At 59.1% G+C, this 17,908-nt stretch overlaps 4 protein-coding genes across 6 annotated transcripts; 1 reads left to right on the top strand and 3 right to left on the bottom strand.

Moving 5' to 3' along the window:
- Window positions 1-51: 51 nt before the first annotated feature.
- B4GALT3 (beta-1,4-galactosyltransferase 3) lies at window positions 52-3,377 on the top strand. The gene is made up of 5 exons (XM_011377047.2): window positions 52-372; window positions 923-1,113; window positions 1,244-1,366; window positions 2,386-2,490; window positions 2,619-3,377. Exons 2-5 carry the CDS (start codon window positions 1,094-1,096, stop codon window positions 2,890-2,892), a joined length of 522 nt encoding a protein of 173 aa, XP_011375349.2. The 5' UTR covers window positions 52-372; window positions 923-1,093; the 3' UTR covers window positions 2,893-3,377.
- Window positions 3,378-3,470: 93 nt separating this feature from the next.
- On the bottom strand, window positions 3,471-6,995 carry PPOX (protoporphyrinogen oxidase). Of its 2 annotated transcripts, none has more exons than XM_023521478.1 (12): window positions 6,615-6,995; window positions 6,368-6,502; window positions 6,130-6,278; window positions 5,839-5,971; window positions 5,432-5,576; window positions 5,139-5,329; window positions 4,641-4,701; window positions 4,367-4,485; window positions 4,182-4,292; window positions 3,938-4,087; window positions 3,765-3,807; window positions 3,471-3,683 (listed from the first exon to the last, which is right to left on the bottom strand). In XM_023521478.1, exons 1-12 carry the CDS (start codon window positions 6,699-6,701, stop codon window positions 3,541-3,543), a joined length of 1,467 nt encoding a protein of 488 aa, XP_023377246.1. In that variant the 5' UTR covers window positions 6,702-6,995; the 3' UTR covers window positions 3,471-3,540. The 2 variants fall into 2 exon arrangements, with proteins under 2 accessions (XP_023377246.1, XP_011375309.1); XM_011377007.2 differs by having other exon boundaries at window positions 6,130-6,245; window positions 6,615-6,993.
- A 492-nt stretch (window positions 6,996-7,487) lies between these two features.
- On the bottom strand, window positions 7,488-13,402 carry USP21 (ubiquitin specific peptidase 21). Of its 2 annotated transcripts, XM_011377000.2 has the most exons (14): window positions 13,065-13,402; window positions 12,410-12,477; window positions 11,649-12,269; window positions 10,814-10,873; window positions 10,565-10,685; window positions 10,279-10,390; window positions 9,938-10,093; window positions 9,487-9,551; window positions 9,191-9,294; window positions 8,922-9,008; window positions 8,574-8,652; window positions 8,247-8,354; window positions 8,036-8,150; window positions 7,488-7,856 (listed from the first exon to the last, which is right to left on the bottom strand). In XM_011377000.2, exons 3-14 carry the CDS (start codon window positions 12,246-12,248, stop codon window positions 7,766-7,768), a joined length of 1,698 nt encoding a protein of 565 aa, XP_011375302.1. In that variant the 5' UTR covers window positions 12,249-12,269; window positions 12,410-12,477; window positions 13,065-13,402; the 3' UTR covers window positions 7,488-7,765. The 2 variants fall into 2 exon arrangements, with proteins under 2 accessions (XP_011375302.1, XP_011375301.1); XM_011376999.2 differs by lacking the exon at window positions 12,410-12,477 and having other exon boundaries at window positions 13,065-13,278.
- A 407-nt stretch (window positions 13,403-13,809) lies between these two features.
- UFC1 (ubiquitin-fold modifier conjugating enzyme 1) lies at window positions 13,810-17,908 on the bottom strand. The gene is made up of 6 exons (XM_011377001.2): window positions 17,546-17,908; window positions 15,466-15,533; window positions 15,166-15,229; window positions 14,790-14,866; window positions 14,451-14,541; window positions 13,810-14,253 (listed from the first exon to the last, which is right to left on the bottom strand). Exons 1-6 carry the CDS (start codon window positions 17,666-17,668, stop codon window positions 14,173-14,175), a joined length of 504 nt encoding a protein of 167 aa, XP_011375303.1. The 5' UTR covers window positions 17,669-17,908; the 3' UTR covers window positions 13,810-14,172.

Below are 17,908 nucleotides of genomic sequence, written 5' to 3'. Positions count from 1 at the left end.
ACTGTGAGTTTCTGAGCGAGCCATTGGGGGTTGCTGAGCCCCCAGCCAGGATGACCAGGGCCAGACGTGTCCTTGGCCCCTGGTCCTGTTTTCTTCCGTGACCCTCTGATCCCTAACTTGTCATTCCGTCTGGCAGTGGGTCCCGTGTCCGTGTCCTTTAGTCCAGTGCCGTCACTGGCAGAGATCGTGGAGAGGAATCCCCGGGTGGAAGCGGGGGGCCGCTACCGCCCTGCAGGGTGTGAGCCCCGCTCCCGCACAGCCATCATTGTGCCCCACCGTGCCCGGGAGCAGCACCTGCGCCTGCTGCTCTACCACCTGCACCCCTTCCTGCAGCGCCAGCAGCTTGCTTACGGCATCTACGTCATCCACCAGGTACCCCACCCCCGACTTTCCTGTGCGTAAACCTCGAGGGAATGCCACCATACTCACATGTGGACGGGTTCCCGGAATGACTGTGCGGGGACCGGACTGTGACTCTGGTGCCGCTGCTGGCCCCGCACTTCTCATCCCGTTTGGGGGGAGCCAGTGTCCTACTCGCCTCTGTGCTTTTTCCTTTGTTGAATTTGGAGTCGTGAAAATGTTGAATTGGACAGATTTGCATTAAAATTCTAATTCTGCCATTTATTCCGTGTATGACGGGGAGCCAGGTACTTGACCCCCTAAAATGAGGCAGAGTAACGACTAGCACACGCCTGTATCACACGGCTGTTGGTTGTCAGGATGCAATGTGAAACAAACGTGTACACGTGCGGCACATCCCGTCGCTCAGAAACAGTTCGTTGAGTGAAGGAAGGCGGGACAGTTTGCCTCTCTCTGCATTCCCTTTGCCCCCGTCCCACTCTGATCCCCCTTTATTCCCTTCGACACTTCAGCACCCCCTTCCCCACGCTGCCCACGTAATCTGGTCCTCCTTACCTTTCAGGCCGGCCACGGAACGTTCAACAGGGCAAAGCTGCTGAATGTTGGGGTGCGCGAGGCCCTGCGTGACGAAGAGTGGGACTGCCTGTTCCTGCACGACGTGGACCTCTTGCCGGAGAATGACCACAACCTGTATGTGTGCGACCCCCGGGGGCCCCGGCACGTTGCTGTCGCCATGAACAAGTTTGGATACAGGTAGAAGGCACGAGAGGGCATGGGAAGCAGGGAGACCACCACCCAGCAGAAAGAGGCGAGCCAAGGGATTGTGGGTAGGGATTGTGGGTCCCAGGAGACGTGTGGGACCCAAGGGTCTTTTTCTCCCTAGCCTCCCGTACCCCCAGTACTTTGGAGGGGTCTCGGCGCTCACTCCCGACCAGTACCTGAAGATGAATGGCTTCCCCAATGAATACTGGGGCTGGGGCGGTGAGGATGACGACATTGCCGCCAGGTCAGACTGCTTGCCGCTGCCTTCCTTCTTCCCGCTCACTTGGTCCCCTGTCCGCTAGGGCCCCCCTGGCCATAGCCGCTCCCATCTGCCACCCTCTAGTCTGCTCGATCAACAGGCTGGAGCGTTATGGGATGCCGGAGCTGGCGCGGGGCCTGGACTCGGTTTAGTCCTGCCTTCTACTAGGGTCGCCTCCAGACCGCTCGCTCAGGGGCTGGGGCAGGAGGCGCCCACACGGCCCAGAGTCACTTTTTATCAAAGCTTACGCCATTGGAATGATGCCAGCTCATTTTAGCACGTGAAGCGTTTTGACCTTCAGCCTCGGCTGACCCAATGTCATAGCTATGGTGTGAATATCTGGGCTTGATATACCAGGTCCGCTGCCTGCCCTCCCCCTTGTGTCCTCTGGGATGGCAGCTCTGAATTCTTGTCCTCTGTGCAAAGCACCAAGCAATTTCTAATCGCATTCTTCCAGGACCTTCCCAGGCCATCTTCACTTCCTGCTTGTGTGTGTTAGCAATGTGGTTTCTTTCTTTGCAGGTCCTAATTAGCTGGTTCCGCCCTTTTCTAACACTGGGGTGGGGCGGGGGTGCAGGGGTGCAGGGTGGAGTCAAGGCGCTCACCACTCTCCTAGATGAGAACTGCTGAGTTCGCGTTTGCAGCTCCCTTCCTGTCACTTAGACCTCAGGGCTGCTCCTGGGAGCCCCTTAGGGAGCCAAGGTGGAAGGTGCGAAGCTACCTCCGCCAATTTCCGAAGGGCCCGAGGTACCTGGCACGGGGCCCTGAGGGTCTGGAGGCGTCAGCTTTTACTTCTCTTCAGCCATTTCCTCCTTTCGGGGTGACCTTCCCCTTCTCGTACTTGTCACAAACTAGAAATAGTTGGCTTTCTTGCCTAACTGGGGACGGTTCTTTGTGTACGGAGTCGTGCGGTCCCTCCCTTGCTGGCCTTAGCTCTGCTGGTGCACCCGCCAGCAGCTTTCCTCCAGCCTCGATCCTCCAAGGTGCCGTCACTTCTCCCACAGGGTCCGCCTGGCTGGCATGAAGATCTCCCGCCCCCCCACATCTGTGGGGCACTACAAGATGGTGAAGCACCGGGCAGACAAGGGCAACGAGGAGAACCCGCACAGGTGGGAGGCGAGGGTAGCTCGGGGGCGTCACTGGGCCCTCAGCGCTCTGCCTTCCGGCCCAGAAAACCCTAAAGCTCCCAGGTCCCTTTCCGGGTCTTAGTCTCTAACCTCTAACCACTAACTGTCAGATTTGACCTCCTCGTCCGGACCCAGAATTCCTGGACTCAAGATGGGATGAACTCACTGACATACCGACTGCTGGCCCGAGAACGGCGCCCTCTCTATACCAATGTCACGGCGGACATCGGGACTGACCCTCGGGGTCCCCGGACTCCCTCTGGTCCCCGTTACCCTCCTGGTTCCTCCCAGGCCTTCCGTCAAGAGATGCTGCAGCGCCGGCCCCCAGCCAGGCCTGGCCCTCTGCCCACTGCCAACCACACAGCCCCCCACGGGTCACACTGACACCTCCTCCCTGCCCCCTTAATCATGAAGCTGAACCAGAGGGGCTGTGTCCTCTCCCCACCCCCACTGCCCCCAGCTGTGGGGAGCTCACAGGAGCTGGGCTGGGGGCAGTGGCTTCCTCATGCTGGACCGGAGCCAGGCTCCTCTCGACCCAGGGGTCCCTCTTTCTAGGGTCACCTGCCAGGGCTTACGACTGTGAATCCTTCATGTCATGATTTTATGTGATGACTCCTGGGAGTCCCTTGCCCCTGGGGTGGGAGCAGGGCTGGACCCCAAGTCCCTTCCTCTTCCATGGAGAGAAGAGCAATCTGGCTCCTCCCAGGACCCCTGTGAATATTTATTCTATTTATGGATACCAGGAAGTGTGTTGGTGAAGTGAGCCTCTCCCTAGGTACTTCCTGCCAGTTCTGAGGTGGCCCCCTCTTCTGGACCTGGCTCTGGGGGCTGGGATTTTGATATGTTTTCTAATAAAGGACTTTGTCTCATCTCTGTTCCTGCTCTCCGCACCCCAGGCACCCTTTGCCTGTCTCCGTACCTCCCGCTCCCGCCCAGAGCTGACAGAGTGGTCCAGACCAGGCCAACCTCCAGCAACTTTTATTGTCATGGGTGAGAGACTCCCCACCAGCAGGCAGGTGCTGGGAGTGGGGATCAGCTATGGGGTGCTGAGCCCAGGACCTGGGCTGCTGCCTGGCGTCCACTCTCTATACAGTCATTGACAGCGACCCCCCAATAGGAAGCTCCGGCCAGAGTCAGGGGCAGTCTGTGAGCAGCCAGGAACTGGGTGGCTGACTCTGGAAAGATGGGAAAAGGAACGTTAGAGTTGGTGGCAGATTTCCTTGGCCCTCGTCAGTCCAGCTGCTTTCCCAACTTACCCAGTTTTTTCCAGTGGCCTAGTGTATACTGGGGGATGCAGTTCTGGGGAGAGATGAGGAGATAAAGGGAAAATTTTATTATTGATATCCCAGGCCTTGGTGGACAATAAAAATACCAGTCCCTGCCTTCAAGGCCTTTGGTGGGGAGCTGAAGGGCATTTGTCACAGCTCACCCTGTGTAGATGAACCAAGCAATGACTTGGTGGCCCCTTCAGTCCTAATTGTGTGGCAGCTGCTTCCTGTGCCTGGCGTTGGAGCAGGTCCCGGGATAGGCCGGAGCCTCCGGGTTCGAGCGTCTGTAACCAGGAACCTCCCAGCATCACCTGGGGGAGCATGTGGCACTGAGCAGCATGGCCCTCAACACCGGGCCACAGGGGACCTCTCTGGAACCCCCACTGGGCCAAGCTGCCTCCTCACAGTCACTCTGAGGCTAGGGGTGCTGCCGTCCTGCTCAGGGAAAGCAACTGAGTCGTAGACGATCCCCAGGACGCCTGGGTCTTCCGAGGACGGCACCAAGTGTCCAAACCCCTGGACAAAAGGAAGGGATGGGTTCAGCCGGGAGGCGTGAACTTGAGCCCGCATCTCCCCTTCCGCGGTGTCACCTGGACAGGCAGACGAGCTCCGTGGTACTGCAGATTCACCACAGCCACAGACACGGCTCGGATGGTTCTCAGGACTTCGGCCAGTGGTGAGGCCTCGGCAGGCAGCAGCGCGCCGAGCGCTGGGGGAGCAGGCAGAGGCAGGCTAGTCACCAGCCCTTCCCGACACTAGCCTCCTGCAGGGGACCAGCTCAGGGGCAGGGGACGGTCCTGCTGGTCCAGTGCCTCCAGCATGCCTCGCCCTGGCTGGGGAAGGTGGGCGTGGCGAGCCCATTACCTGAAGCTGGAATAGCACTGACGACATGGTCGGCCTCCAGGCTGCAGTCCGCTAGAGACACCTGAGAGATGGAGACACAGGAGACAGACAGAATGGGGATTCTGCTTCAGGTTCCCGAGCACCTAAGTGGCAGGAGAGACTGGGTGCTGTCCAGGGTAGAGAGTGACTGTAGTTAGCCCAAAATCACCCCTCCTACTCTAGGAAGTGGGCCAGACAGGCCAGTGTCCGCTCTGGAACGTTTACTGCAGCTGGGTTGTTCCTCCCCCGGCCTCTCGGCCACTTGTAAGTACTACCTCGGTCTACAGACTTGGATCAAATGAGTCCTGGAGCAAGGTCCACAAATGGGGCCTAAGACCCCGGGCAGCCCATATTTACATAGCTCCTAGGCCAGTGCTGCCCTCACCTGCCCCCAGTCCCGCCAGCCCTGGCATGTTACAGCATTTAGGCAAAGATGGAAACTGGAACCCACGCTTATTCCATGCCAGGGGGCTCTCTTACCTTCCAGTGCCCTCCTGCCTGGAGGCTGAGCCCACAGACTGGCTGGCCTCTGAGAACACTGACCCCCCTACGAGTCAGGTGGCTGTGAAGTGCCTGAGGCAACCTCTCCAGTCCTCCACGGAGTGACCACTGGCTCCAGCGCTCAGCTCTGGCCTGGCGAATGATGGCTGAGTCGGGCTGTGGGCTCCGCCCTGCATAGCAGGAAGCAGAGAAGAATGAAAGGAGCCCCTGCCTCCAGCCCCTCAGCGGGCACGTCCTCCACATCCGCGCCTTTGTGCCAGTGCTGCCCTCACCTGCCCCCAGCAGCAGCCCCAGTAACACGGAGCCATGGCTTTGCTCCGCCTGGAAGAGACTGGGGAAGCAAGACCGGATGCTGAGCTCCCGGCTGTCGCCTGCAAATACTCCACGGCAGAGGCTGTCCATGGCGAGAGACGCCACCTGGGGGGTGAGAATGGCACTGAGAGGCCAAGGAACAAGCTGCCCCAGCCCTGCTCAGGAGCGAGGGCAGAGGGGAGCATCTGGGCTGGGGAGCAGTCTCACTGTCACAGAAGCACCCCCAACCCCGAGTTTTGGGGACTACTGGGTATGAAGAGGAAGAGGCCATTCCCAAATACACAGAAGAGCCCCAGGTGCCAGGGTGGAGGAGGGGCCCTGCAGCTGGTCTAGGAGGGAAGGACTGGGGGCCCCCGGGCAGTGTCACCTCAGGTCCAAGGCGGCGCTCAGCAAAACTGTGCACAGTCTCGTCAGGATCTTTGCCCCGGGGTGCAGTCAGCTCCTTCAGCCCAGCCCAAAACAGAGGTTTGGAGAAGGGAGGCACAGGGCGGAGTAGCCCCCTGCACGGAGGAGGGAACAGTGAGGAGGGGCCCATGCCACTCGTTCGGCCCCTTTCCCTAGGGGAAGGCTGGCAGACTGGAAACGGGGCGGGGGGCGGGGGTGGGGTGGGGTGAGGCTGGGGCAAAGAGGGCTGCGCGGTGCGGGGTGGTGGCTGGACCTGAAGCCGGAGGGCAGCGCGTGCAGGGCGCCGCCCACGTACAGGAACCGGTTCCGGGCCGCAGGGTGGTCCCCCCGGACGGGCAGCACTTCGGAGTCCAGGCCGAGCTCAGACACCTGCTCCCCACACGTCCTCGGACAGAGGAGAAGCTAAGAGCGAACCGACCACCAAACACGCTTCCTCCCCCACCGCTGTCCCCTAGGGACACCGCCCAGCCTCGCCGTCCACAGCCGCTCACCAGGAGCAGGGTCCGAGCGCCCAGCGCTCCTGCTGGCCGAATTCCTCGAGGTCCAAGTTCAAAGACAGCGCCGTCTGGGCCGCGCAAGGAGCGGATCCAGCCTCCCAGATGCTCGCTGCCCTCCAGCAGGACCACCTGCGGGCCAGGGGTACACGCGGCGGCGCGGCCTCAGCCCGGGGGAAGGGTTTGGGGCGGCCTTCTGCTGGAACCGGAGGAGGCTGTAGAGGAAGCTCCTGCTGCCACTCACCTTGGGGGGACAGGGGGCCCGGCTCAGGTAGTAACTGGCGGCCAAGCCGCTGATGCCTCCGCCCAGCACGACCACGGTCCGGCCCATTGGGGCCTGGGGGAGAGCGGCGACGCGGACAGGCTGGCCAGGGGATCCCTCTCTCCGGAAGCTCCGCGGGATGCGCGCTCCAGCCCCGGCCGCTGACTGCTTTCGGGGCACCCGGGGCGCAGGGCCCACCCAGGAGGGGGCCGAGAGAAAGCGAGGGAGGAGCCGGTGCTGGCTGATAAGGGCCGCACCCGTGCTATCAGCACGCGACCCGCTAACGAGAGTCCGGGCGCCCTTACCCCCGGTCCCCGCCCCCAGCCCTCCCGGTCCCTCCGACTCGCCGTCCAGCGGCTCGCGCAGGCGCTGCGTTTCCTGCTTCCGGATTGGCGGGCCCTGGGGGCCCGGGCGACACCAATGAAAACTGCGGAGTGGCCGCGCCGGCGGCTCGGGGCCGGCCGCGGTGCGCGGTCCTGTCCGGCACGGCGCTCCCCCGGCCCGGGGCGGCGACACCGCCCTGCGCTGCTCCAGGCCCCGCGAGCCCCGGGCGGGGCGTAGGGGAAGGGCCTGGGGACCCGGGGCGGGTCCGTCGGGAGGCGGCTCCACAAACAGCTCCTTGGTGTTAGCAACAGCCTAGGCCTGCGGGAACGAGGGCCGCCCGGCAACGCACCCATGTTTGTCAACAGGGGTCCTGGGCTGCCTGCCCTCGGCCCAGACTTCCCCGCAGCTTCCCGCGTCCGCCTCCGCGTCCTCCCAGTGCGGACCTCCGGTGCTCGGACAAACGCCGGCATCGACGCGCCCGGGAGGACTCCGCTTCGGCCCACCCCCTAAGCACAAACACAAATAAGGGCATCGCTTTTTCTTAATAAATTTATTCACAAAAAATGAGATTGTAGAGGGTGGGGGGCTGTACACGGGCAGGACCTGGGGAGCTTTGTACAGGGCTGGGAGACGAGGGGACCTCCTGGTGGAAGGGCATTTTTTAATAAAAAAAATAATGGGAGCTACAACCACACCCTCCCCCCTCCCCGATTAAAAAGACACAAAAATAGACGTCTCTGAGGTAAATGGGGAGTCTGGGGCTTAAGGGTGTTGAGAGGGTGTCACAGGCGCCAGGGCATAAAGGGATGTCACAGGCACCGGGGCGGCTCCTGCATCAGCTGGTAGAACAGCACGTAGCCCTCACTGGATGCCACCTGGTTTTCACTGACGGGGGAGACACTAGGAGGGAGGGAAGGGGAGGGGGTCAGTGGTAACCACCCCCAAATACCCCTCCAGCCTCACAGCACGCAGGAAGCAGCGGGAGCGCCCACCTCTCCCTTCAGCAGGCACTCTGTCCCCCTGGGGCTTCATGTTGGGGACAGGGGCAGGGCAGGGGTTGGACAGGAGGCCTTTCTCACCGAGAGTCATTGTAGACGTGCCACCCAGTCTGGCACCGGCACAAGGCTGTGTAGTGGCCACAGTGGACGCTGCCCGAGTGGTTGCAAAGGGCATACAGCTGATACACGGGGCTTCCTGCCGAGTCAGGGGCCGTGGAATTGTCACAGCGGTGCCCACCCCGACTCTCCCTCCCCTTCGCGGCCTCCTCAGGACCTTCCCCACCAGTCTCACCAGCTTTGTCACTGGCAAAGTCCCCTAGGCTCAGTCGCTGCAGCGGGAAGTCGACACCTACTGAGCTTTTCTTGATGGAACCTCGGGAGGCGGAAAATCGATTAAGATCTAAGCCCGGGTTAAGGAGCATTTGGAAGAGGCAGGGGGCCTCTGAGGGGTACTGAGGTCTCTGATGCCGTCCACTCACTCCCATCCCCGAATGCGCCCTCAAGGTGGAGTGGTGGGCTTTTCCTAAGGAACATTCAGTTCCCAAATGTCCACCTCTGCAAACGTGGGGAGTGAGGAGAAAAATGGGTGGAAGAAGTAAGAATTTGAAGATTAGGATACGAAGCACGAGGATTCGGGGGAATCTCTGTACTGTCAACTTTTTGGTACTTCGTGTTTTCTGCCGACATCGGTCACACACCTGAATAAATGTCAAATGTCAGGTTACTGTGCCCCTCACCTCGACTGGCTTTTCCAACACCCTGACTCGCAAATGTACCATGCTTCCCATTACTTCCGCATCCTCTGGGCCACTCCTCTGTGTCCTAGGAGACTAGGACACACCTGAGACCCCAACACAAACCCAGACAGAGAAATACTCCCCACACGAAAGCATCATGCAACCCCCTGTGCCCATATGGAGCCAACCAGGACCCCCGCCCTTACTGTACCCCTGTGAACCCCACATACTGGGGCATTCTCCAGCTCCAGCTCTTCTTCCTTGGTGAAAAGGCTGAAACAGTCCCGCAGAGACACCTTGCCCCCAGCAAACCCTTTCTGGAGGGAAGCGGAGTGCAGGGTCAGTGCATTCTGCGTTTCTCCTCCCAGCTCTCCTCGACCGGCTCAAGCTTCCGTTCTGTTCCTGAGACGCATGGGGTGCCCCCCCACGCCGGGGCTGGGTGGTGATGGGTCACAAACCCACATGTCCCGTCCACCCCTGGAACCCTCTGGAATCCCACCTTGGGGATGGGCAGGGACAGGTCACAAAAAACCTCGAAGGTCGTGGAGCGATACCCACAGGCCTGGCACTTGAGACAACTTTTCAGCTGGCCCACAAACAGGTCTAGGCAGAAGCAAAGAGGCGGGGAAAAGGTCCCTGTGGGATCTGAGACTTCGCACCCGTTTGCCTGACCCCCTCCTCCGCCGCCGACACGCCTAACGAACCCCTCACCTCTTCCACGTGGGCATCGCCCAGTCTTGCGCCCACACCCCGTGAGAGTACCCCGGCTTCCCCGTTGCCGTGCCCGTTCCATACCCACAATCTTGCTGTCTTCTCGCTCCAGGTACCGCTTCCACATTAGGTTGGCGCGGTCATCGTCACTACCAGAGATCAAGGGACACGGGGAGCACCCATGAGACAGCAGGAACACCGCGCACCCCCACCGCCACGGGCGGGACCACAGAGCCCTGACCCACCTAGACCCCAGCTGCTTCTCTGTACTCAGCGAAGAGTCAAAGGAGTAACATTTCCGAGGACTCTCGGGAAATCCGAGGTGAGAGGAAGAAAAAGGGACACAGACGAGGGCGGAGCACGCCGTCACCACCGCTCCCAGCCCCAGGAACCCTCATAAATGAGCAGCCCCGCGCCCCTTGGGGACACCGCTGCTGCTCTCCTCCACTCTGCACTGCCTCCCAGGCCAGTTTCTAGGCTAAGCGTTTCCCTGGACCCTACATCCCCAACCCTGTGCTGCCTCTGGGGGGCCTACCTTAACTCTGGTTCGGCGGGCCACGCCCCTGCCCGGCGGGGCGGGGAGGGCGCCGGGCTGCAGGCCAGGAGAGGCGCGGCCCTGCGGCCTCGGCGGTTGACCTCCAGGTGCAGCCGCTCCATGAGGAGCTTCAGGAACTCCTGGGCGTCCTGCTGGCTGGAGCCAGAGAGCGGCGGCTGGCCTCACCTAGCTCGCAGGTACCACCCGCCCAGACAGCGGCCCCTGCTCCCGGTGTGCAGCATGTCAGGGCTCACAAACTTGCTGCCAGGGCCCCTGCGAGACCCCCCGCCCCCACCGCAGGCATGGCCAGAGAAAAGTCCAACGCCCTCCAGCTCCCCCACCTGTATCCAGAGAAGGAGGGGACGTATTTCTGGAAGACAGCTCGGAACCGAGTGGGATTCACAGCTTCGCAGGAGTCAGGGTGCCACAGGGCACCGATCACGTCCGCGAAGGCTATCGGGGTGGGAGTGGGGAAGGGAAACCAAGGTTAACCACAGAAGAGGCACGGGAGAGGGGGCTCGAAGGGTGGGAACACCGCGGAAAGTCAGCAACGGGGAAAAGACAGACGACCACCAGATCCGAAGGCTGGGGAAAGGAGGACCTGGGGAGGGGGGGTTGTCGCCCCACCTTCAGTCAGCTCTTGGGCTCGGCCCCCTCCAGGCACCTCTTGCCGGAAGTCCCTTCGCAGACAGAAGTCCCGAAGAGGCCGAGTGCTGCTCAAACACTGTAGCACGGCGTTCAGGAAGCACTGGGGAGCACCAGAGACGGCGCCATTATCTCCCCAGACCAGGGGCCGGTAAGCCCCAGGTGTTCCCCAAGTCAGCCAGTCCCCCGCCCAGCGCCACCTCACACTCCTGCTGGAAGGGGGGCTCTCACCGTGTTCCCCAGGTTTCGGAGGCCCACGTGACCAGAGCCCAGGAGCAGCGTGTGGTGAGCCTGGAAGCCAGAGCACAGTCAGCAGGTCCCCGTGTACCCACCTGGCACCTTCACCTTTCCGCAGCATGCTGCCCGTCGCCTCCCTCCCCCATTCTTCACCCCCAAACTCTCTCCTTTTCCCCTCACTGGGTATTGGGGTCTCCCTACCTCACTGGCCATGAGCAGTAAGCCCATCACAGCTGAGTGGACCACAGATTCAGCCATGGCTGTCCCACTTGGTCCCCACTTACACCTCTGCCCAGCCAGCCGACGCTGCAGCTCCTGGGGCAGCTCCCCCAGCACTGGCATGGTTGCCCAGCTGCTCCCCACCCCCACCTTGCTGCCTCCAAGGCCCCCTCCCGCCCCCGTGGCCCCTTCCTGCACCCTCTCCCGATGGCTCTGAATGCAATCAGCCTAGCTCACTTGGCTGGGGAAATGGGCAACCACACTAGCTCGGATGCTGTGAGCCCGCCCCTCCTCAGCTCCAGAGATTAATCAGGCCTATGCAGTGTCCTGGGAGACAAGGTGCAGCAAGGGAAAGTAAGGGCCTGGGGACCCAAAGGAGAGTTCCCAACGGCTGGGTTGATTGCCTGGGGGCTGAAGCGGCACACCATGCTGAGGAGCCACAGATACCCCGAAAGGGTACTTCGTAAAGGACAGGAAAGTCTAAACGCTGCAGTAGGGGGCTGAGAAAGGGACGTGGGAGAGCGGGGAAGGGAAGCTGCACGATGGCAAGAAAGCTCGACACACGGAGGAACAGCGGAATGGGAGGTCACGTGTGCTGGCAGGTCCTCACCATCTTGTCATCGGAGTAGAAAGGCTCCGAGGGCCGGGCGGATATCACGTGGAAGGTGCCATGGGAAGTAGGGGGCTCTGTCCGTATGCTGAGCAAGGTGGGGGGCCCAGGAAAGCCCCCGAGGCGGCGGAGAGAGGCGCTGCGCCTCAAAGCAGGCGGCTCAGGCCGGAGCGCCAAGCGGCTCAGGGCAGCTCCTAGCTCTCCAGCACTGCGGTGCCCTCCCAAGGCAATCCCCGTTGGACGCAAGTCCCCACTGCTCACAGACTTGGAACGGGCTAGGTTGGTCCTGGACGGGAGAGGCAGGGCCACAGTGGGGGGTGGTGAGCCAGGCAGGGGAACGCCATGATCTGCCCGAAGGGGGCCTCTGGGACGTGGGCCTGAGGTCCGTCCCCGTCCCAGGTCCAGTTTCTTGAGCCGTTCCTCAGGTGCACCTGGCCGGGGAGGCAGAGGTCGCAGCATGGGGTTCAGCCCAGGAGCTGGGGTTCGGCTCTCCTTGCTGCGGGCCCGGGGGGCAAACGGTAGTTTGGATCCCACTCGGGGCTGGACACTAACGGGTGGCTCTCGGGTCCGGCCCAGGCGGTGCTCAGAGGCCTGGGGCATTGTGGACACCACAGGCTGGCCCTGGAGGAGAAGAGCCGGTCAGCAGAGTATGGAGGGAAGTGGGACCCTAAGCTACACGGCACTGAGGGCAAGAACCACGTGTATCAGTCACTGTGTCCCAGGACCTAGCGTCCCACGGGAAGTAAATACTTAGTACTCACTGAGTAAAGGAATGAATGGGTGACTGACAGCAGCCCACTGCTTTGACTCTGTGTTCCTCCCCACCTCCCTGCAGGATACGGCTTTACTGAAAAGCCAGTGACGACTCCTAGCTCAGGTGTCTTCACAACCTAAGCGCTCATGACAAGGGGCCTCATACCTGGCTGGTCAAGCGGGATGTGCCCTGGGTCACTTCGGACCTCTGGTCAAATAGGGGAGTGGATGCAAGGACAACAGCCCCAAAGACAGCATTCCACCCTCAACCCCTGGCCCTCCCCGCTGTAAATGAAGCCACCTGAACGGGTGTCTGGGGAATCAATCCCTCCCCCACCCCCGAGCTACAACGCGGTGTAGGGCGCGGGGACAGGGGCGGAGACGGAGGACGCGCAAGTCCCCGGCCCTTAATCTCTGCGCTGCTCCCACCACAGCAGGGTTTCGGCGGGTCCGCCCCCCTCGAGGGCAGAAAGGCCGAGCCCGCTGATTGGCTACGGAGCCCGGCGCTGTGTTCCCCGCGGCCCACGGACGCGGTCCCTCCAGCCCGGTTCTCCCAGGCCTGCGGGGCCCTCCGCGCCCCTGCCCGTGTGGGAGGCGTCCTCCCGGGTCCGGGGCTGTCTTCCCCCGCCACCCGCCCCCCCGCCACTGCGCCGCGGCCCGTACCTGTCCCCCGGCGAGGCGGCGGGGGAGGCCAGCCGGAGCCAGGCCCCGGCTCAGGGCCACCCCCCACGGCCCCCGTGAAGCACCCCCGCGGGCCCGGCTGCAGCTCGGGCTGCGGCTGTCGCCCAGGTCGCTCCCGCCGCCGGGGCCGCCGCCATCTTTGTTGGTCCCACGGGCCACGGGCCGCCGGCTTCACTGTGTCCCACGGCGCCTGCGCACCCACATTCGGGGCGGGGAGGGGGGCCCGCCGACCTCCTCGGCGCCTGCGTGAGCCCGCCCCCTTGGCTCCGCGGCCGACACCATGGAAACGCAGCCAACTTGAGGACCGCCACTTCCCAGCCCTGCCTAGAATTGTCTTTAAACCACTGCTGCAAACCACGTCCCTTAAGTACGGGGTCCCGTCACCTCAGCCTGTGGCCCATAGGGATGTGGATCTGACAAGTAGTGTGGCCCCGGGCTTGCGCAGACCCTTCCCAGGGAGCGCAGGGCGTGGGTCCAGCACCGCACTAGGGACCGGAAGTTCCCCGCAGGGCATAAAGGCTGGCCCTGCAACACCGCCCCTCAAGCACTTTGCTGGCCAAAGCAGGAGGCTCCCCGGTAAAGGACAAAGGAAGGTCTCAGCAGCAGGGACAGAGGTCAAGATTTTTTCTCATTCCCCAGCTCCCTCCCAAATCAGTGTGGTTGTACATGTGCCTTGGGGCTCGGCCTGCTCACCCTGTGTCAACAGCCACCAACGAGAACCACAGGCCACCAGAAGAAGCAGCTTTTATTGATGAGTTATTTCCGGAAACCAAAAAGACTGTGTACCCACTTTCAACCATCCCCTGTCCTTCCAGGATCTCACACCGCTCCGCCTGGGGAAGGGGTATAAATTACCTTTCGGTTTTTCCAAAGCCCCAGCCTCTCCCCTCCCTGTACAGCCTAACTTAGAAACTCAGTAGCAACACTGTTTTTTCACCACGGCAATGCTGGAAACTGTACCGCTGCAGCTACTTAGTAACCGCTGTAGGCGAAGGGGTGTGAGTGAAGCGGTCGGATGAGTAAGAAGAGGGATGCACAGGAAAACAGGAACGTAGCCTATCCAAGGTCTCAGCCTCAGTGGCTTGATCCTTCATTGGCTGCATTTCTCTTTATGCTGAATCACGCCTTTCTGAATTAGATCGGGGATTTCCACTGCCAGCCATGGACCCAGCTGCAGTACAAGCGAGACCCTGTGAGATTACTGTGACCCAGCCAACGCCTCACGTTCCCTAAGTTCTTTTCTAGAGAGATTCTAGGGGAACATGCCCAAGGGAAAACACTGTTATTCCTTGTTTACTCTGTTACTGTTCTTATACTGCTCGTGGCCTAACCCCCATCCCCCTTATATGCCAAACACCCCACACTTACCCCCAGAGCCATAAGATGAGCTAATCCAAACTTGGGCACGTTCCTGGCCCACAAAGGCTTAAAATGATCGGTCAGACATATTTTGCCACCCCTATGGGAGGGACAAGAGGAAAGAAGGTGTTGACATGTAAGATTAACCATAAAGCACAGCAGTCTCTTGGGAGCACAGGGATACTAGTGATCAGAACTGAGAGTAATGTCCGCTACATACTTTGTCCAGGCTTGACAGAGGGAAGCCTGGAGCCCCTCTAGGCCAGCAGACTCTGGGGGAAATTCCTGCCTCCTGGAGTTCTCCCCAAGTCCTTCTTTGACCCTTTCTCATCTCCTATTCAGTCTTACCTGTACATCTTTGCTGTTTTTCCATCCAGCTCAGGGACTGCAATTTCTGGAGCAGTAGTAGGATATGTGATAGGAATCTGGAGGAATTATAAAGCCTTAATAAAACAGAATCAGGATCGAAAGGAACTGATCTAGTCGCACACACACACACGTCTTGCTTGAATGGAAATATCTGGCAAACTCCCCAAGCAGCATGTGTGCGCCAGGACTCTAGGCTTGGAGATTAGTAACTGGACCTATGTTTGCTTCAAACCTCAGCTTTCTCTTCCCATTTAAAAAGTTTTCTTTGGTTCTTCCAAGAAAGGTTAGCTTGTTAACAATCACATAATCCCTCCTCTCCTAATAACCTCCACATTTCCTACTCCATCATACGCACGTCAAACTCGATGTCGAACTCATATTTGAGGAGATCGTGGATGTACCAGCATTTTCCAAACCACCTGTAACAAAAACCAAACCTCAGTCCCATCTGCCCATTCTTCTCTATTCAAATGACATCGTCTTGGTTTAGGCGACTAGCCTGAGAGACTCATGAGATGGGAATTGGGAGTCTGGAGTTGTGGGAGGGGACACAGCTAATATGAGGCAGGGAAGCCCAGGCAGTGAGCTCTGAGACACCAAAATGTTCAAGCAGGTAAGACTCCCACCCCCACACCTCCCCGGAGGGTCTGCCTACCGAGTCCCTTCCTTGTTGGACTCCAGTCGGAACCAATCATTGTCCGCATTCTTGTTGTTCTCCACATACTAAAAGCAGAGAATTAGGTCTTTGAGAGGGAAGATGGGGGCAAGGGCAGTCCCCCGACGTCAAAAGAAAAGTGTGTGATTACTTTCTCTCTTGGTATGTTTACCCAACTTTTCGGACATAAGCAAAGCCGAAGACAAAGCTGCACTGATAAGCAGGAACTTGCCCAGAGCAGAGAACAGAATGCTTGGGATGCCACTCAATTTAGCACAAAAGACTTGATGATAGTGCCTGGGTTCTCTTCTCACCTCTGACAGCGCCTGCCCTCAGCCCACAACTCATTTTATGGTGTACTCCCTCTTTGGAGGACCTCATGTAGTCCTGGGTTTGACTGGCACCCACACGTTGATGACTTCCAAATCTTTATGTTTAATCTAGACCTTTTCTCAGAGCATCAGATTCATATATATATACATATATATATACATATATATATATATATATATTTTTTTTAGGCGAGGCAACTCTTGGTTGACCTCACAGATTGCAAGGACCTTGTCAGTTTACAATCCCTTATTTTTTATTTTTTACGCCTACAGCACCTGGTCTTTCCAGGTGGTCTCCCATCCAACTGTATATTGAAATTTCTACCTTCGTTTCACAGGTACTTCAAACTCAAGTGTTTCCCCCTGTCCTTCAGACCCATTTCTCCGCTGCATCAATTTCAGGCAGTAGTATTAGCATTCACTGTCACTCAAAAAGCTGGGAATCATTCCTGATACTTCCTCTCCTTTACTTTCCTCCACCGATCCTGCTTACTCTGTTTCACAATGTTCCGCTGATTTTACCTTCTGCGTATTCTTCACATCTACCTTTCCTCTCTATTCTCACCGTAACTGCTGAGTTTCGACCGTCATCACCTTTCTTTTTCCTGGATTATTGACAGCCTCCTGATTTATCTCCTACCTTCGATCTTTTCCCTGTCAATTCTATTTTCCTCTCTACTGCCACTGTGATCCATCAAAAGCCTAATCTGGCTCTGTTATTCCTCCGTTTAAAATCCTTTAAAGGTACCCTAAAGCCCCCAAGATAAAATTCAAGTGCTCAAACCGCTCCCTCAAGCCTTGCCTACCACTCCCTGCCACACATTTGATGCCGTAGCAACTCTGAACTACTTGCGTTTCTTCATGCACATCATGGCCATTCTAGCTTCTACGCCTTTGCTCATGCTGTCCCTTTTGACTTGAATGTCCTTCTCTTACCCTCATGTTTTATCTGGCTAACTTAAGTTTACCCTTTAAGTCTCAGCTCAAGTCCTGCCTCTTCCAGGAAGCCTTCCCTGAGGAGACCCCAATTGGATTAGGAATCTCACCACCTGCTTCAAAACATCTTAGCAGTTTCTCCGCCTCCCCTCCCTCCCGCTCTACTTAAACAACGTATTAAAACTGCTTCTGTCCGCCTCAGTCCCCTCCACCTTATTTGGTTTTGGACCCCCTTCCTAGGTACTAGCCGTCTAATAAGGGTTTTTTCAAGCGGCAGAAAAGCTGCTGGCCTTTATTATAGACAGAGGTCCCTGTCAGGAAGACAAACTTTCTTCTTCCGCAGAAGGGACACTAGCTGAGGATGGCTCGTTCCTGTGCGCTCAGGTCCTCAGCTCTCTGCAACTAACAGCTCCTTCCATTTTCAGCCCTAACCTATGTTCCTCCCTCACGAAGAGTGAAGGCGGGAGCGGGGAGATGCGGACCCGGCCTTAGGCCGCAGGAATCCCTCTGACCACCTCCCCTACATGCAGGAGAGCTGGCACCTGCAGCCAGGGGGACACGTCACCTTCCGGGGAGGCGTATCCCCACAGGAACGGCTGCTTTCGGCCACAAACGCTGGTCTCAGTGTGGCTCCTGACGCGAGTCTCCTCTGCCTGCTCCCCACTATCCGCACCCCCCTATTCTCCAGTTTCTATGAATTTGGGAGTTAAACTTTAAAACCGGAAGCAGCTTCCACACGGAGCAGATTTCTAAGGACACCTGACTGCCCGCAACCGTTCTGCGACGCGGTTGGCCGCGGTAGCACGACTGACCCGGATAAGAGCCTGGTATTCCTCCTTGAGTCGCTGCACCCACAACTCCCGATCTCGAGGTCCGGCGTTAGTCTTCAGCACCGGGATCTCAGACACGACACGCCGGGTGGCCTCGTCCGCCATCTTGGACGAGGGCGCAGGAGAAAGGCGGAAGTAGTTTTACCTGTCGTTTACATGCAGGGCGCCTCCATCTTTACTATGGGAAGATGGGGAGTCGTGCTGCCTTACGACTTCCTTGAATGCTGTCTTTATCGTCTAGTAGCGAAGACGAACTTGTCACCTGTTTGTGGGTACAACGGGGAGAACAGAATAGAAATGAATTGCTCTGTCCTGAATATGGCACCTGTCAGTAAAACCCCCCCG

Source organism: Pteropus vampyrus, unplaced genomic scaffold, assembly GCF_000151845.1.
Source record: "Pteropus vampyrus isolate Shadow unplaced genomic scaffold, Pvam_2.0 Scaffold304, whole genome shotgun sequence".
Classification (NCBI taxonomy): domain Eukaryota; kingdom Metazoa; phylum Chordata; class Mammalia; order Chiroptera; family Pteropodidae; genus Pteropus; species Pteropus vampyrus.
This window is presented reverse-complemented; position numbering and strand designations above follow the sequence as displayed.

What these genes read in the sequence shown, in the direction of transcription:
- USP21 (XM_011377000.2), bottom strand. Translation starts at nt 12,248, where the DNA reads ATGCCCCAGGCCTCTGAGCACCGCCTGGGCCGGACCCGAGAGCCACCC. An exon ending in CCCTCCTTCTCTGGATACAG is followed by an intron (nt 10,094 to 10,278) that starts GTGGGGGAGCTG and finishes CTCTGGCTCCAG; the next exon opens with CCAGCAGGACGCCCAGGAGT. An exon ending in CCCCCGAATCCTCGTGCTTC is followed by an intron (nt 8,355 to 8,573) that starts GTATCCTAATCT and finishes ACCCGGGCTTAG; the next exon opens with ATCTTAATCGATTTTCCGCC.
- B4GALT3 (XM_011377047.2), top strand. Translation starts at nt 1,094, where the DNA reads ATGAACAAGTTTGGATACAG. An exon ending in GATGACGACATTGCCGCCAG is followed by an intron (nt 1,367 to 2,385) that starts GTCAGACTGCTT and finishes CTTCTCCCACAG; the next exon opens with GGTCCGCCTGGCTGGCATGA. An exon ending in AACGAGGAGAACCCGCACAG is followed by an intron (nt 2,491 to 2,618) that starts GTGGGAGGCGAG and finishes ACTAACTGTCAG; the next exon opens with ATTTGACCTCCTCGTCCGGA.
- UFC1 (XM_011377001.2), bottom strand. Translation starts at nt 17,668, where the DNA reads ATGGCGGACGAGGCCACCCGGCGTGTCGTGTCTGAGATCCCGGTGCTG. An exon ending in AATACCAGGCTCTTATCCGG is followed by an intron (nt 15,534 to 17,545) that starts GTCAGTCGTGCT and finishes CTCTGCTTTTAG; the next exon opens with TATGTGGAGAACAACAAGAA. An exon ending in AAAACAGCAAAGATGTACAG is followed by an intron (nt 14,542 to 14,789) that starts GTAAGACTGAAT and finishes TCCCTCCCATAG; the next exon opens with GGGTGGCAAAATATGTCTGA.
- PPOX (XM_023521478.1), bottom strand. Translation starts at nt 6,701, where the DNA reads ATGGGCCGGACCGTGGTCGTGCTGGGCGGAGGCATCAGCGGCTTGGCC. An exon ending in GGGCCCCCTGTCCCCCCAAG is followed by an intron (nt 6,503 to 6,614) that starts GTGAGTGGCAGC and finishes CCTGGCCCGCAG; the next exon opens with GTGGTCCTGCTGGAGGGCAG. An exon ending in AGGCCACTGGAAAAAACTGG is followed by an intron (nt 3,684 to 3,764) that starts GTAAGTTGGGAA and finishes CCATCTTTCCAG; the next exon opens with AGTCAGCCACCCAGTTCCTG.